This window comes from Thamnophis sirtalis, unplaced genomic scaffold, assembly GCF_051295495.1.
Source record: "Thamnophis sirtalis isolate CommonGarterSnake01/CBP01778 unplaced genomic scaffold, rThaSir2_p1.2 scaffold_13, whole genome shotgun sequence".
Lineage (NCBI taxonomy): Eukaryota > Metazoa > Chordata > Lepidosauria > Squamata > Natricidae > Thamnophis > Thamnophis sirtalis.
Genome location: NW_028261393.1, coordinates 18099188 through 18116420, shown reverse-complemented (window position 1 = coordinate 18116420; position 17233 = coordinate 18099188). Strand labels below are relative to the sequence as shown.

Genomic DNA, 17233 nt, shown 5'->3' with positions numbered 1-17233 from the left:
AACACTCAAAACATTGAAAGCCCCCTTTCAGATCACAACTAGTGTTTTCTACAAGCATCCTTTTGTTTAGGAGTGATCTGCTCCAACAATAGAAAAAGCCAACCACATCAGGTGGTTTGTGCTGCTCTGGTCAGTTTCAGAGACAACCGCCAATTACAGGATTAGGACCAGGGTTTGTGCTATTGGAATGGCATAAGAGGTAAAAACTTGGCAAGACCCCCCACCCACCCCAACCTACATCATATTATATTTAAAGGCCAAATTAATTTCACAATGGAAGGATGTATTGAGTAGTGTTCTGAACATAGCTAAGAATGAAGACTATGGAAAGAGGCTAGAGAGATAAAATCAGAACCAGACTAGATCACCTGATGTCTTTCAGTAGCTTTAGATATTAACTTTCATTTACTTGCCTAGACAATAGCAAATGGTTTTTGGAATAGCAGTTTAAAGTATCTGGAAGATACACAGAGCCCGGCTATCCCCCCATGCAAGCATCCATTATCACTAATTGGGCAATTCACAAGCCACGTTAATTCCATATATACATAGGATACTTGGAAGTATAGCGTTCCAAACCTCAATGCAACACTCTCCATTTACTCTAGAAAGAAGAGCATAGTAAGCAGCTAACAGAGGCCTGGTAGTGAAGGCAAGGCATAAATCCCATGTGCCTAGGAGTCTCTTCTTTGCTCTCTCCACCTAGAACTGTTTTGAAAAGTGATTTAAATATATGCTGAAATACTATTGCATTAGGAAGATGTGAATCATTTTGTATCTTGCAGAAATGATGTGACTTCTGTGTAGCAATGTTCCCTATCCATTTTTTTTGGCACCCTAGAGTGGTAGCCCTCTGCCTCAGATCATACCATATATGAACTGGGACAAGTATCATCCAATCATCAGCAGAAGATGCAATCAGCAAAGTTACAGGGCAGAAGACTGCAGTGAAACTTCAGTATGGCGTTCCCTACTTTATTCCACCTACTCTGCAAAAGCCAATTATGCCCTTAGGAGGAGAAAGGATAGCCATTTGAAAGCCACCTTTATTCCTGGAGCCTTTTAATTTGGGTGGCCTAAAACAGCCTTTCCTCGTAGTCCAGTTTATCTAGAATGTACAGGTTGGGGAAGGCTAATTTGGATCCATTTTGTTTGAGGCCGAAGAGAGAATTGAGGATTAGAAACTAAAACTATGGTACCTTTGTTTGATTAAGTAAAGTAAATCCAACAGAGTTCAATACATTGTATTTATTTATGGTGACAGATTCTAAAGAATCCAAAGTTCGTATGTCAGGCTTATTGCATGACAGATTTGATAGCTGCAGAACACATTCAAACACAAGTCTAGAAGTGCCATTCATAGTGTCAAACTCTTCAGGATATTCTCATGCACACAAGGAAAACAGCAGTATCACAGCAGATATATCTGGTGCAGCCTCTACTTATATTTCACCACATATCCCCATACAGCAAAAAGTGCTTTAAAAAAAAGCATCCAGGAAGCCCTTGATTACATGGGAGAACTTTTTTTCTCCAAACACAGCATTGATCTGGTGTTTGTTTTTTTTTGCAGAGACAATTTTTACTATTTAAATTTTCACCCATCATTTTAGCTAAAAACATTGCTGTCAGCCAGCTGTGCGGTTCTAGTGCAAACCCATTTCTCTCCTTGTAAATGTGAATTATCAAATGGTTGTCAAAGGAGACAATCTGGAAAAGCAAAGCCTTCCTTTAAGTGGCAGAGGAAACCTAGGGCAGCCCTCTTAATCATCAGGCATTGCAGCCATGTTCATGGAAGTCTTCACCAGTATAGAGATGAGATCATCTAAAGCCACCTATATATACAAGAACTCTATTTACACAGCACTGGATTTATCAGAATTGTTAAGTTTCTCTTAGCTTGTACAACTTGTAGAAATATCAAAGTGGGTGAAGTTGTGGTAGGTATTGGTCAATAAGTCAACAGAAGTTAAAAACTGCCTTACCATCTCAACTCATTGTCTCTCAGGAAGAGGCAGAGTGTTTAGCTAGACAAAATCCAAGTATATTTTATTTTTGATTTTCCTTTCTTTTAGTCTGCTCCAACAAGGTACAGTTTTGATTGCAAAGAAAACAGATTAGCAAATAAGTCAACCTTCAAAGATACACCATGGAGCATTTTGTGTATCCCTTACAGAGCAGGTATGTCCAACAGCCAAAGTATCTGCTGCCTCAGTTTCCTAAAAGGTATAAACTAATCTGAACTGATAAGTTGTAAAATTTCTATGCAATCCAAAAAAATATACAGGAAGAATTATTGTGCTGGATAAATAATTATTTCAAAGCCTAATTTGACAAGACATCAACAATTTCCTGTGTACAGTTGTCTACAGCTCTCTCGTCTCGTTACTTATTCTACTGTAGCAAGCGCAAGACATGAGGAATTTTCTCTACATCAAATTTTATAAGCAAAAACAAGGCAATGGACCTGTGCAAATCAGATCCGATCCAAATGTATTTTTTTTTCTAAATCAGATTTGAATTTTCAGTTCAAACATGTGAATTGTGTTAATCCAATTTGTAAGTTCAATTCAAACAAAAGTCATCTAAATTGCATCACTTCATCTGATTCAACGCATCAAGCCTAGTCTTCAATTTGATGACTTGATTCAATACATCACTGATACCTTGTCAAATTAAGACTATAAAGTTTTGCACAGCCATAACAAGCAGTGTTAAAATGTTTCCTTAGTCTAACATGGAATCAAATAGATAGTCACAGACACCCAACAGGAAGAGAAGCACAATTCTCAAGATACTGTAGTGGGCTATCAGACACAAAGCTGAGGGCTTCTGGGCCAAGGTCTAATTGGTTCTTTTTGTTAACCAGGACAAAGGCTATGCATGTACCTTTTTATGTTTTTGGTCCAGCTCATTTTTACTCTAATACCATTGACAGTCCTAGAGGCTATAAAAGCCTGGGAATAACTGCTCCTTGCATGAAAAAGATATATTGATCCACACAGCAAAATACTGATCTACAGGCTTTCCTTTAAGAGGAATTAAAATATTAGGGTTTTGGCACTGCACATTAAATTGAATAATAATTTAGGGTAGTTCCCATTTCCTCTGGTAGCCTTGGCAATGAGGGCACATAATCCATCACATTAAAAATTCTCTATCATTATAAATTGAACCCCCATTTAGTTCCCCATCCCAGCTCTGCTCCAACTGTTAATCAGTGCTGCTGGTCCATCAGACAGCAAGCCATGTTACATTGGCTGCTGTGGAAAGCCTCTGCCTACCTCAGTTCCCTTGACATAAATTAATGTGTGATCCTAAAACCAAAAATTCCTCGCAAACATCCATAACTAAGCTGTCAATATAGATTTCTGCCACTACAAAAAAAATTAGTGTTTCTTTCTTTTTTTTTCTTTTTTTTTGGTTGCAGGCACTTGTATAAGATTTCTTTGGTCCCTTAAAAGGAATTAACACTTTGAAATATGTTCAGAAAAAAATAGAGTCTGCACAGCCCATAATGCTTCTTGCACTAAGAAAGAAAGAAAAAAATCAGCTTGCATTTAAGGTAGTGCAGCTCTACTTTTAACCTAATCCTTTCCACCCACCTTATACATTAACTCAAGCATTTTCTTCCTGTAAACATCTCTGGTAATTAGACATATCACTGCACAATTTCCCACAATTAAGTAGACTTATAGTTCCAATGTAAGAGCAAGATACTCAGCGCAAGAGACCTATTTTTTTTTCTTTTCTTCTGAACACACAGCCTCTGCTCCTTGCGAAGACAAAGACTGGAGCTTTTTTCAGCATTCAGCTGCAAGGGAGCCACGTTGGGTAGGAGTGACTGCAAGGCAGAAGAGGTTGCATGTGGGTTACGTAATAGTTGACGTTTATTTCCCCCATGTATGGTGCTGGCTGATAATAACAAGTCACATTTGTGACAGTTGGAATTATGTTCCGCTCAGCCAGGACCCGGAGGGCCAACATGGCAATGAGGTTCAGCGTCTGTCGTCTTTCATGTCCCATCAGGCACACCGTACTCTCATTTACCACTCTGTGTAAGGTCATCAGGCAATCGTACCTTTTGCTTTCCATTCCTACAAAGTGGCTTTGGAGGTAAGACTCCAGCTTTCGTTGCTGTTCCCCGATGTCAGGAAAGTCTATAAAAAACCTTGAACACATGTACCTCTGCAAGGCTTTCATGTCAACTTCTGATTTGGCTTGAAATCCCCTCACCAGGAGGTTGCAGTACTTCAGAAGCCCACCTCCTCTGATTTCCTCTGGATTCCTAGTAGCTATAATTCGGTTCCTCAGGTGATCAATCGCCTCCTCAAAGTCCCCATACATACTCTCCCCAGTGACAGTAGGGTGGAAGTTTGCAGACATTGGATTCTCTGAGCACTCTCCAAAGAGCAATAGTGAGTCTAATATGATCTGGAAAGAATCAACGCTGAATTCGAACTGCCGCCGGAGAGAGTCTACAAATTTGAGTTCCACATTCTTCCCACTGTTGTTTGACAGTGATATAAGGCTCCAGCGGTCAGTTTCATTGCACACTTTCACCAACTTCTGCACATAGGCCTCTTTCAGAGTCATGGGAGTGATCTTATCTTTGTTTACCCCTTCTGGGAGGAAATCCAGGAGACAATCCATCACTACATCTTTTACCAGCTGGAAAATATCCTCGCTTTTCAGATCAACACCAAAAATGAGATCCAGATCTTTATACCCCAGACCGCTGTCCTGGTGCAACACGTGGCTAGCTGCTGAGCCATTCAACCTCACATTGTGGACAGTGATGCCCTGCTTTTCTAGACGACTACGGACCACCTGCAAAGCAAGGAGAGGCAAATTGGTACGAGTTGACAGCAACGAATGGTGTGGAAAGCAGTTCAAATGGGAAATGTAACAAACCACAGGCTAGGAAATTTGAAATATGGGAATATGTTTTTAGTGTCTTTAGGGACAATACGAAAATCAAGCCAAAAAGCACAGTGTAATAGCCAAATGTGAGACATTCCTATGAGCCCAGCTGAATACAATGTCTGGAAATGATCAAATCTACTGTTGTATCACTGTTCCCACACTTGTCTTATGGGATAAATAGCAGCTCAGGTGAAGAATTTTTAAATAGGAATAGTATAGGAGAAAGGGATTAACAACTAGCTTTACCAATAATCTGTAGACCACCTTTTTACTAAATGTTTGGCATGACACCTAGATTAATCTTAAGTAGATTTCAGGTTTTGGTCCTGATTTCATTATGCATAGTTACAGATGAACAGTTCTTCCATATACTTTGTTGTTCTTCCATCTTAAGGAGGCATCTGCCCTGACAGGTTCAAAATAAATAATTGGTCCGTCTCTTATCATCTTTACTTTCAGAGTCAGGAATTCTCCTACAACTTTCTTGTAGCGCAAATGATAAGATATAAATTTGAGGTTGTAGTTTGAAATGTGAAATAAGTTTAATATTAGTTTAAAAACTGGTGAGTGATATTCCATATTGTCAAGATTTAAGGACAAAGAAAATGTGCTCCACTAGGGACCTACAACCATACAGCTTTAAACACCTTGTGAAAAATTTAAGTTCAACTATCATGCAGCTGCAAATTTGTTCACATTTTAATGCAACTTAGGTTGTAAGTACAAAGTTATTATATAGGGTTGAGATTAACATCCACACAAACACCCACACACCAGTCTTTTAGTTCTCTTCCAAAATCAATTTCCATCACTTCAGTAGACATACACAAAAGATATATGAGATATTCAGATGGCTGTACTGTACTGATACACATAAGTGTTACCTTAGTAATCAGGACTAAGTCAGGCCACAATGTCGGAAGCAGGCTTCAGAGAGAGACAATTATAATGAAAGCATGTGTTATACCCAGTTAGGAAAAAATGTTAAGATACAGACTTTCAAACCACCAATACCAGAGCACGAGCATTTTATTTTACTAAAACTAGTCATTAGCTTTCTAGTAAAGTTGGAGGTTTTAATGGTGTTCAAAAAAGTGGATAAATATCAAGCTACCGGTACCATTTTTATTCTTATCTATCTATCTGTGCAATCTGAAGAAAAACCAGATTATACAGCAACTATATACATTTAAGGGGAAAAAATGGTTTAAATGTCCTTTAGGAGGTTTTTTTCCTGTTTCACAACTAGCACATAATTGCAAGCTGGATAATTTAATTAATATTAGAAGACTAAAGCTTACAGAAGACGGCTGTTTATCAAGAATAAACAGTGGGTCCATTTGTATAGCTACAGTGTATCATTAGCCATCTTGCAGAATAGGCACATTAAATATTCCTTACTTCTTTTGGTTTAAAGACAAGACACATCAGGCATTAGAACAGTAACTGCCTTTTTAGGTTACGTGCTCAAGACTGGTGAAATCTGTATTTAGCACTGGCTAATATTTTCTGGTCAGAGTCAATCGTTTCTGTTTACAGTACAATGAACTGCTATGTGCCATTTAGAATAGCCCTCATTTCCTTTTAAGAACACTTGTCCTTTTGCATGTTACAACAGCATTGTTCTGCAAAGTTGTGAGGTTTTTTGTAATAGGACTTGAAGCAAGGCATATTTCATCCAATTAATTGGAGAGATATTATGGGATGCATTGGGAGGTTCTTATCAATATTTAATATTTCTAATATTGCTGAAGTGATCAAGTTTATTTGTGCATAAATACCTGTGAATTACTCTAGCTAAATCAGAATGCAGATCCTGGCTAATTTGTCAGTGTCCTTGTGTAGTATAATTGAATAACTAAAACAGAATTAAACCAAGTCTATATGTTTTTGTAAAAACAACCTATTACTTTTACATATATTGTTTTATTAAACAACTCACTGAAAAAAGAAGAATGTGCTTCTCTGTCAGAATATTTCAATCTCACTGGTTAATGGGGATAACTTCCAAAAGTTATCTGATCAAGAATTTTTTTTTTAACTGCATTGCAGAATTTTATTTCAGGGTGACCAAGCAGGTTATATACGTGTCAGGAGGGCACAGAGTTCTTAATATTTACATTAAGGGACTGAAGGAGGGGAAAAAGTGAATTATATCCTTCCTTTTTTATTGGTTTTAAAAAGCTACTTTGAGTACCATTGTTGCTATAGTCATTTGTTGTGAAAGCTATAACTTTACATACTGTACTAGTGTATATTCTTTTCAAGGCATCACATTTAAAATGGCAAAACTCCTAACCAGCATATATACAAAGACTGCATCATACTTTATTTGGACAGTGCTGTTTATGCTTGAGAGAAAAAATTAGAATCTATTAGCTGAAAACCTCAGTCCAATCTGTCACTGTTCAACATCTTACCTTCTAAAACCTCTTCATCAGCATCAATGCTATCTCCAACTGCTGTCCTACACCCTACAAAATTCAATTAATCACCAGCCAAACCCATATCCCACATGCTACCACTTGTCCTCTGAAATACCTTCATGCCAAATCAGCATTTTTCCATGCTTTGCCAGCCAAGCCTTTTATACTGGCTGTTACATGTTCCATATCACACCCACCCTATAGTCATCGCTATATTCAACTATTTGAGCCCTGTACACACTTCTATATTATTCATAATTTACTGCCAATGGTATAATTTAGGAAAAAAAATAGCAGAGGCTGCTTAAACATCAGGTGCCGTTAGCTAGCCTTTACCCATCAAATATATTGCTCCATAATCCAAAGATAGTTCACCAGGTAATTTAACATGGAATGGCAGAGATGGGGCACCACCCAGTGCATGAGTAAGATTGACTACTCTGTTTAGCTAGTTAAATACAGCACTAAATGTGTGCAGGAATATGCCAGTCTTATTAATTTTTGCTTTAAGAAATTTTATAGCTGCACATTTCGGGAAATTACCACAATACAAATTTAAGTAATCTGTAAGGGAGCTGTAAATTAAAAATCTAGAAACAGAATGCTGTATTCTAAAAAATATGGAATGTTCTTTTTTCTTCCATATCATGGCAAACCTCCTCCTGGACAGAATGTCATATTAAAAAGGGATTCAGCCTGCTTTGGTGGTATCAAGAAGTTTCTGTCTCTAGATTGACATTTTTAAAAACATCTCTTAATTAGCTTGGCTTCTGTGTTCAGAGGATAAAGCGATAGGTATACTAGAATTGCCTGGCAGCCATCGTGACTCTCCTTTTCAGAATTTCAAGTTCTGCGGTGCCTATTTATTTATTCATCAGATTTCCACACTGCCCATTTCACCTAAGTGACTGGGCGGTTTACAATAAAAGGCAATGTCTAATTAATGACTGAAGCAAGAATAAAACTACTACAAAAACATTAACATGAATGTCTTTATATATTGCATTCCTAACTCATTTTCTCTCCAGAAGCTCAAGGCAACCCACATAGCTCTTCCTTGTGCAATTTCCCCCAAAACTACAACTAAGTAGGATTGACTGGACTAAGATACAGTGACTATTCTTAATATCAGCTAATAACTTCCCATGTTTAAGGATGGATTTAAATCTAGATATGCACAAATTTTACAGTTGGAGCATGCGATACAAAAGATAGAACCGGAAAATCTTTGTAAAAGAACGGCTCTAATTTAGAATTCTGAAATATAATTAGTACAAAATGGGTAATTTTCATATAATATATTATGTGAGTACAAACATGCACTCCCCATGGAAACACTTCAACTCCTGGCAATTACTGTAGTGAAAGGCAGCAAGTTTTGTTCAATCCTTTAAAAAAAAATAGAACCCAATGTGCCTTGTTACATCTGAGTCATTGCAGAGGAATGAAGCCACCTCCCATATAAAATGAATATGCAAGCAGCTTTTTGGCACAACATTAGTGCCTACTAAGCACAGTGTTGCTACTTTATAGACAAACAAATCCTTAGTAATTTGTGGCAGTGATGACACACTGAGCCAAGCAGGCTATTTAAGGGCAAATGGACTGTACTGGAAGCAGTTGGACCAGCTTCTCACTGGGCAGAGATTACAAGCATCAAGTATAAATTTGTGCATCCATGAAGGTCTACTTCCAATGAACTATAGAAAGAGTATTCCAAAGTAATGTATATGTTAATGAACAGGTATTTGTATGATATCACTGTTATGTAATCTCTAGGTAAAGAAGTATCATCTGCAAGATCATGTAGTGTAATGGTTACAATGCTGGAATAAAATCAAAGAATCTTCAATTCATGCAACCACAAAGCTTGTTAAAATAAAATTTGGACCAGCTATTCATATCTATATCTATATATGAATGAAATGACAGGCATTAAAGTGATGTCCAAATTATATATCTCTCAAGCCAAAGCAAAGCACAATGCTCAATCAATGATCCAAGGGTGATGAGGCTCACTTCCTGCCAAGACAGGATACACTTGAAGCAAATACTAAGGCTATAAATGGTTGGGTGTTCTAAAGTCAATATAAAGGTTCAACTGAACTGTGATCAAGCAAACAATAATCTGCTCCAGGCTGTTCTCATCTCAGAGTACATTATACATTCCCAGTTCTAATAAGCATATTAAAATCCATCCTATCCTCAGCAATGATATTTACTATTTTACCTTTCCAGAAAAGTCCAAGCTGGTGAATGAAATGGAGAACACATTGCTTTGAACTATTATGACTGTAACGTTTTTTCATTAACCCAGGAGTGACTGAAAACAAACAAAAAGAAGCTGACATATGCTAGAGATGTTAAAAAAGGTGACAACTGACATACAAATGGCTGCCATGTAATTTCCCTTTTATATTGACAAAGTTATATCAGTATAATTGTGAACAATACCTTCATTAAAGGTAGTCCTCGATTTACAACCAATTGTTTAGTAACCATTTGAAGTTACAATGACACTGAAAAAAATGACATAAATAGTCCTCACACTTACAACTGCTGCAGCGCCCCCAGTCAAGCAATCAAACACTGGGTGCTTGCCAACCTGCATGCATTTTCAACAGCTACAGCATCCTGGGGGTCATGTGAATGTCATTTGCAACCTTCTCAGCCGTCTTCTGGCAAGAAGTCAATGGGAGAAGTGAGCTTCACTTACTGACCATGTGATTCACTTAACAACTGCAATGATTAATTAATAATTGTGGTGAAAAAGTCATAAGATCAGGAGCAACTTACTTAATAAGCACGTTGCTTAAAAATGGAAATCTGGTCCCAAAATGAGTACTATCTCATCAATCTCCCAAACCAGCTTTATGCTGTTCCGATCTTTTATAATATTTCTCATCTGCAAGTTAAGCAGCCCTCAGAAATGTAAATATAAATCTATGATATGATATTCAGCAAGGGGCTTTGGGAAAATAAGCATTAAACTAGGCTAAATTATCTGACATGATGACATTTATTCTTTAACTTACGAACACAATTGAGCCCAAAATTTTTGTTGCTAAGCAAGACAGTTGTTAAATGAATTGTGCCAATTTTACAATATTTTTGCCATAATTATTAAGTGAATTTGCAGTTAAGTGAATCAAATGGTCATTAAGCAAATCCAGCTTCCCCCATTGTCACCTTGCTTGTCAGGAAGCTAGTTGGAAGGTCGCAAATAATGATCACATGAGACTAGGAAGATGCAACAATCAGAAATACATGCTGGTTGCAAAGCACCGGAATTTTGATTATGTGACCAGAGGGATGCAGCAATAGCTGTGTGAAAAATTTTCATGTCACTTTTTTTCAGTGCTGTTGTAACTTCAAATGGTTGTAAATCAAGGACTACCTGTACAGTACTACGATAGTCCATCAAAGTGGACTATACAGTAGGTTCAGTAGATCAGTCTTTCCCTTCTAGGAATTGTTAAAATTTTGAAAGGAAGTCTGCACATTTGCAGAATGCTCAGACTGGGGAAGGCTGCTACAGCATATTTTCTTATCTACCATTAATATCTCTGGATGTATATCATTATCCAGGTTTTTCTTACTTCCCTAATCCTAGACATTCTTTTTCAGTTTTACAGGCATCACAGATTTACTGGCCAAACATTCTCTACTAAAGAAACAACATTTAGAAAGAAATTCCCTATATAAAATTTATCTAAATAGTGTGTAATCATATATGCCAGCCATTAATGACCAGAGCAGCTTTCATTATTTCTTTTCATTTTATACTAAAACAGACTAACTTTTGCATCTAACTAGAGAATCCTAAACTCTAATGGCATTCAGCCAAGGTCAAAAGACCAGACACCACCTTCATCAGCAGATTTATTTTCTGCTAGCAGATTCCAAGCTCTAAATAAGCAGATTGCAGAATACCAAGTGAGAGGCCAACCACAATGCAAGTTAGTCAGGTCAGAATGCAACATACAACTTTAAATAGCTTCATCAAATGTATTAATTATGAACTCCCAAGAATGAGCTAATTTGTTTTCCATAGTATTTTACATTTGTGCCTCCCTGCCCAAAAGCTTGAATAGCCTCACAATCTTTTTCGGGTGCAAAAATTGCACTGAGGTCTCAAATGAGATTTCTTACAAATTAAGATGGAAAGCTACAGCATAGCTCTACCTATGAGGAAAAGGAGAAAGATGAGCAAGAGCAGTACGGAAGAGGAAGAATGTAGTTAATATTCTGGGAATTGATTCTTGTAACTGGTTATATCCCTTATATAGCATGTTGCAAAAGGGTCAACATGTTCTCATTGTTAGAGACTTGTTTTACTCAGGTCCCACAAAAATCCAAATATTTGCCTTTCAGCATTTTTTCTCCTTTTGAAAACACAGCTGGTAGGGATTCCATCTTCCAATGCATCTGCAGCATTAGCTTTCACACATGAATTAGCACAGTATTGAGCTCTTTGGAATGAAAGGTGACCTGAAAATAGCTGACTACAAGAAAAGCAAGGCACACTTCTCTCCAAGGTCTGTGAAGCCCCTCCAAAAAGGTTAGAAGCTTTTGAACAGCTGATCTGTAGTGACAACTTAGAAAAGCTTAGGCTACCCTTTCCTTGGGCACAATTGATGGGCAAGATTTTAACTTTGATTGATTGCATTCCTGCTTTTATGTACAAGAAAGCCCTGTACTACTTTTAAGAGCAGGCATTCGTCTCTTTTTCATTCTTTTTTCCATGAGTAAAGAGTTTGCCAACATAGCATAAACAGACTGGTTTTTAAAAAAAAAAAAACTTGGGATTATTGCAGCCAAATGTGAGAACGCACTGTTCTCTTTCACTTTTGCTGAAAGGGAGAGAAAAGCTCTGTAGAATTATAGTGGGGAATCTAGTACAATCCTCACCTATGTCTAGCTGACTGTTGGAAAACAATGGCTCAGGCATGCTACAGAGTGGCTTCATTCCCACATTCTAAAAAAAGAAATCATAGTTGACAAGCAGTAGTTATACAATATAAACCAAAAGAAATCACAAAATGGGGCTTAATAAAAATGGCAAGACTCACAAAATATGCTGAGATATGGTTTGATTTTGGTTTAGGCACTGTTGCTTGTTACTAATGAATTACCATGTCTATGAATTCCAGCAGTGTGAAAGGCAATACTCATTATTTCAAAACACCAATACATTAAAGAAATGTACTACACAACTCTACACAAAACTAAACCAGTGTTTACAGCAAGACTAGCTATAATAAAGATAAAAGCATATTATGCCTTATTAGAATACCATATTAGGCCATAATAAAGCATGCCTTTCTTGGGGGAAAATATGATTGTTAACAGTCATCACCAATTTGACAGCACATAATCCAATCAATCTTTTTGGGACAACATATGTGAACATAGCAACTTTAGTTCATTAACTATGGGTTATGGTTTAGAACTGTGTACAAACTTAGCCACTTACAAGCTTCAACATGAATACTCCTTTATGGAAATAAGTCTTTTTCTAAAAGAGAGATACCCTTGGCAGAAACTAAAAACTTACACCATCTAGATTCCACTCACTAAAGACCAATCAGTAATCATTATTAAAGCAGAGCTCTGTCCCAAGATGTAGTATGCCTCTTAGTTCCATACCTTTGACATTCTATTAGTTATCATTGACCCAAAAGTTTTATGTAGTTTAGAATTGGCATATAACCAGTGGGGGAACTGCAACCTACCAACCACAGCTTCCAGCAGCCCTAAACATAGCCAATGCAAATGAATAAACTGACTTACTTAGCATCATATGTTTCCCTTGTAGCTTTTTCCCAAATTCAATTCTGAGAGACTGAAAATTCCTAGGCATTAATAGAATTGGAGCAAAAGTTAGCAACTTACATCTTCAAAATGTTCTGAGTGTAAGTTCTCACCAACACAGTTAATGCCAAGAAACTGTGAAACTTCAAAGCATGCATAGCCTTATATTGTCAACAAGGTTAAGAACAAGTTCCACCTGTCTTTAACATGAATTTGTATGTAAGTCAGAACTCATACTTACAAATGGGCTGCCTATTACTAAAAATGGTGGACAGCATTCTCCTTCCTAGAGATGATAAACTGAAGATGTGCTATGTTTTTATGAACCACTGAAAACAGTTTGTATATTAAAAACAGGCAACTTCAGTGGTTTGTCAGCTTAAGGAAAGAGAATACCATCTGCCATTTTTAGTAATAGGAAACCCATTCGTAAGTATGGGTTATCTGCAAGTCAGTTGTTTTTAATCCAGGGATTGTCTGTATACCTAAGTTAACTCTAACCATTTATGAAAGGCTTGGAACCAAGGAACTAAAGGCTCTATTCTCCAAAATGTTCAGTCCTTTATGTATAACCCATTTATACAAGTTCACAAACCCAATGCTTCATCTAAGAAATCTCATTGTATCTGGACACCAATTATTGGAACCTGCATATATTTAACTACACCCATTTAAATGCTGTAAAGCTCTGTTTAGGTCAGGACTGTCTTCTAAATAGGGCACATAAAGATACCAGTGATTTCAACCCCTCAAAGTGAATGGAAACTGACTGTATTAAATCATTTCTATGCACTCTATGTATACTATATAATAGAAATGACTTCCCCCTCTCCCAAACTAATTGCACTCATATATCTTTCTTCTTAAACGTCTTTATCAGGAGTTGCAGTCCTACTACTTCAGTAAATTCTTCACAAATCAACTGCTTGAGCAGGAGGTTGGACTAGATGATCCACAAGGTGCCTTCTAACTGTTAATCTGTTAAACACACCATTTTGCTCCAAATGACTGATGTCTTGGGTAATCTATGTGTGATTAGCTACCTGGCAGCTAATTTATCTTGATGTCACTGTTGTGAACCAACCATAAGTCTTGTAGCATCTTAAAAGTCTACAAATAATATGGCATAAACTGTTCTGAACTACAGGCTACTTCACATATTAAAAAACCATGATCTAAGAATATAACATAGAACTCTTTTTTGACACAGAGGACCTAAATGATTGCCCAACCCAAGATAAATCTCAAAGATACCTTCCTCTAAATCCCATTTTGTTTGGGATTACAACCTTTTCCGCTTCATAATACAGCCACTACACAGCCATCCAGTGAGCAGTTTACTTTCATATTAATATTTCATACAGCTTTACCTTCCTAGGCAAAATAATGCTTAAATGAATGAATAGTTTAACTTTTAGCTGTGTCTCAAGAACTTGAAAACTGCAGTTTAGGGGGATGTATCATACTGGTCTAACTTAATTGAAAGCCTTTTATTGGATCATCTCATATTATTGCTAAACACAACAGTTATTATGGTTATCATTTTCTGCATTTTCACAATATAGTAAGCCAAAAATTAATCCAAGAGTTTGGATGCACAAAATTTATTGGCCAGAAATAAACTAGATCTTTGACCTGGATACACATATGAATAGTTACTGAGCATTAAACTATAGTCTGCCATCTACAGATGATCTAGTTAACCTACAACTGAGCTATTCGTTCAACAAAAAAGTGCACCCAAATTTACCCACAGAAGATTAAAGTTCATAGGAATGAGGACGTAGAGTTAATGCCAACTTAATTAATAGAACTTTATAGGAAGTTTTATCAAGACCATTTTAAAAAAAAGACTGACCTTCTAAGCATGTACACTGTATCAAATTCTATGGGGGTGGGGTAGGGTAGACTGTGGCTAAATGTTCCTTTAAGTGCTCTGTAGCTACCCTGGTGGGCTTTTTTTACTATATTCTTAATCTTTCACTGCAGAGTTATCGGAATAAAATTTAAAAATACTATTAGAATGAAAAAATCTGGCACTGAATATTTTTTTAAAAAATACTATTAAAATAAAAGAATCTGGCACTGAATAAACTAAAATAAAAGCTGGCACAGAGTGGGAAACATTTTTTTTTAAAAAAATGGCCAAAATTGTGACAGCAATTAACCCGTCATCTCATCTTGACACTATATAACTCTGGAGTTCTACCTGGGTTGATATCCTAAAACAGCTAAATAATTCCAAATAAATTCAAGGACAAATGGATTCAGCTGATGAGACTGCAGCTCTCACGGGAAGCTTCCAGGAGATGCCATCCCCTCTTCCTTATAAAGGGACTTAACCTCTAAGGTGTTTTTTTGTTTTAAATCAATTTAACAGTGTCCTATTCGACCCCTCCACCCCCACTTCCCCATAGGTAAGAGGGAAGCTTCCAGGAGATGCCATGCCCTCTTCCTTATAATGGACCTTACCTTCAAGTTTTTTGTTGTTTTTTTTAAATCAATTTAACACAGTCCTATTCGATTTGACTCCCTGTGCTTCTCTCTGTCCTCCCCCCCCCCACAATAGGCGAGAGGGAAGCCTCTAGGAGATGCTATCCCCTCTTCCTTATAAAGGGACCTCCAAGATGGTTTTTTTATTTTAAATCAATTTAACAGCGTCCTATTCGATTTCACTCTCCATGCTTCTCTTCTCCCCACCTCCCTCGCTGCCGACCATAGGCGAGAGGGAAGCTACGCTGCTTTTAAACCCACATAAACCTCAAAGCTTGAGCAATTCCCACCCTGACCTTAAGCATCCTCCCAATAAAGGGGGCGGCTCCTCCGCTAAAAATACGCGCAGTGACTTTTCCAGCGGCAGATCCTGCCGTGCGGCGGGCGGCCCTTTAATTCCCGAGGAAGCCCGAATACCGACTATTAATTTTAGGAAGAGCCCTGGTATGTACGATGCGCATTCCGAACTACTGAGGCGTTTTTCCGCCGGCCTGGCCTTCTTCCACTCACCCCCACCCGCTTCCCCAGGCGATCCCACATCCCGGCCCCGAAGGATACGGAAGGTGTCCCGCCCCACCCCGTGTCAGTCTGTCATCCCGAAAAGCAGGCTGCGTTCCTGAGGTAAATCATCATTCCACCCGGCGGGATCTCCAAACGGCTCCCCCGCCTGCCTCGGGCTTCGACTCTCCACGCACCTGCACGATTCTGCGGGGCCGCACCGACAAGGTGGGGAAGTTGCCGCGGCCGTGGATGGGGACGGCTTCTTCCAGGATGTGGTCCAGCCGCTGCACCTGCTCCCAGCTGAGGACGCTGAAGCGCCCGTCCCCGTCAGCCGGCGTGGTCGGCGGCGCTTTCCCCGAGCTGGCGGTGGCCGTGCCAGCCGTCCCGGTCCCCGTGGCGCGCATTGTGAGGGGCTCTTCCCAAGGGAGACAAGAAAAGGGAGGGTGGGTGGGTGTGGAGGGAAGTAGAGAAGCGCCGGAGAAAGGCGGAGACACAAACCGAAATCAAACACAAAACGGGGTTGGAACGGCTGAGGAAACCGCTTCACCCCACCAAAAAAAACACAGAGGAAAATTCCAGAAGGTGAAGAAAGGCGGGAAAAAAAACACCCGAGGAAAGAAATCGTTCTGAGGGAAACCGGAGGGGGCGGGGAAAGGGAAGGCGTAACCTCGGCGCGTGCAAGAGCCAAGTTCCCTTCCTTCCACCCGTCCCCTCCTGTCTCCGCGCCTGCAACGCTTGAGCACTGCGGGGAGCGCAGCCCCAGCATTGCTTTATATACTACGGTGGCGGGGCGACGCGATTGGCTCGGGTTGGCGAACCAATCTTGGACGAGCTTTAGAAGTTCGGGGGGATGGCCATTGGGTGCGAGAGGAGGGCGTGGCGCGGAGTTGGGTACGGCGACCCACCCCCTGGGTTATTAGACTGGGGGTGGGCGGGGAAAGAGGAGGAGTTGGAGATGGAATGAAGGGAAGATGATGGGAGAAGGCGTTGGGCAGCTCAGACGTCAAAGGGAATCCTGGCCGCGATTGGCTATCAGGGATTTGGAGCCTTGTGAAAGGCAGCCTTGTCTAAAA

At 38.9% G+C, this 17233-nt stretch overlaps 1 protein-coding gene across 1 annotated transcript; it reads right to left on the bottom strand.

Annotated features, from left to right (window-relative positions):
- Positions 1 to 2022: 2022 nt before the first annotated feature.
- TENT5B (terminal nucleotidyltransferase 5B) lies at positions 2023 to 16888 on the bottom strand. Its single transcript, XM_014058351.2, has 2 exons — positions 16355 to 16888; positions 2023 to 4830 (listed from the first exon to the last, which is right to left on the bottom strand). Exons 1-2 carry the CDS (start codon positions 16562 to 16564, stop codon positions 3811 to 3813), a joined length of 1230 nt encoding a protein of 409 aa, XP_013913826.1. The 5' UTR covers positions 16565 to 16888; the 3' UTR covers positions 2023 to 3810.
- Positions 16889 to 17233: the final 345 nt, after the last annotated feature.

Bases quoted from the DNA above. Each gene is read 5' to 3' on its own strand.
- TENT5B (XM_014058351.2), bottom strand. From the start codon at position 16,564: ATGCGCGCCACGGGGACCGGGACGGCTGGCACGGCCACCGCCAGCTCG. The intron at 4,831-16,354 runs GTGCGTGGAGAG...CTTGCTTTGCAG, and splicing joins GGCCCCGCAGAATCGTGCAG to GTGGTCCGTAGTCGTCTAGA.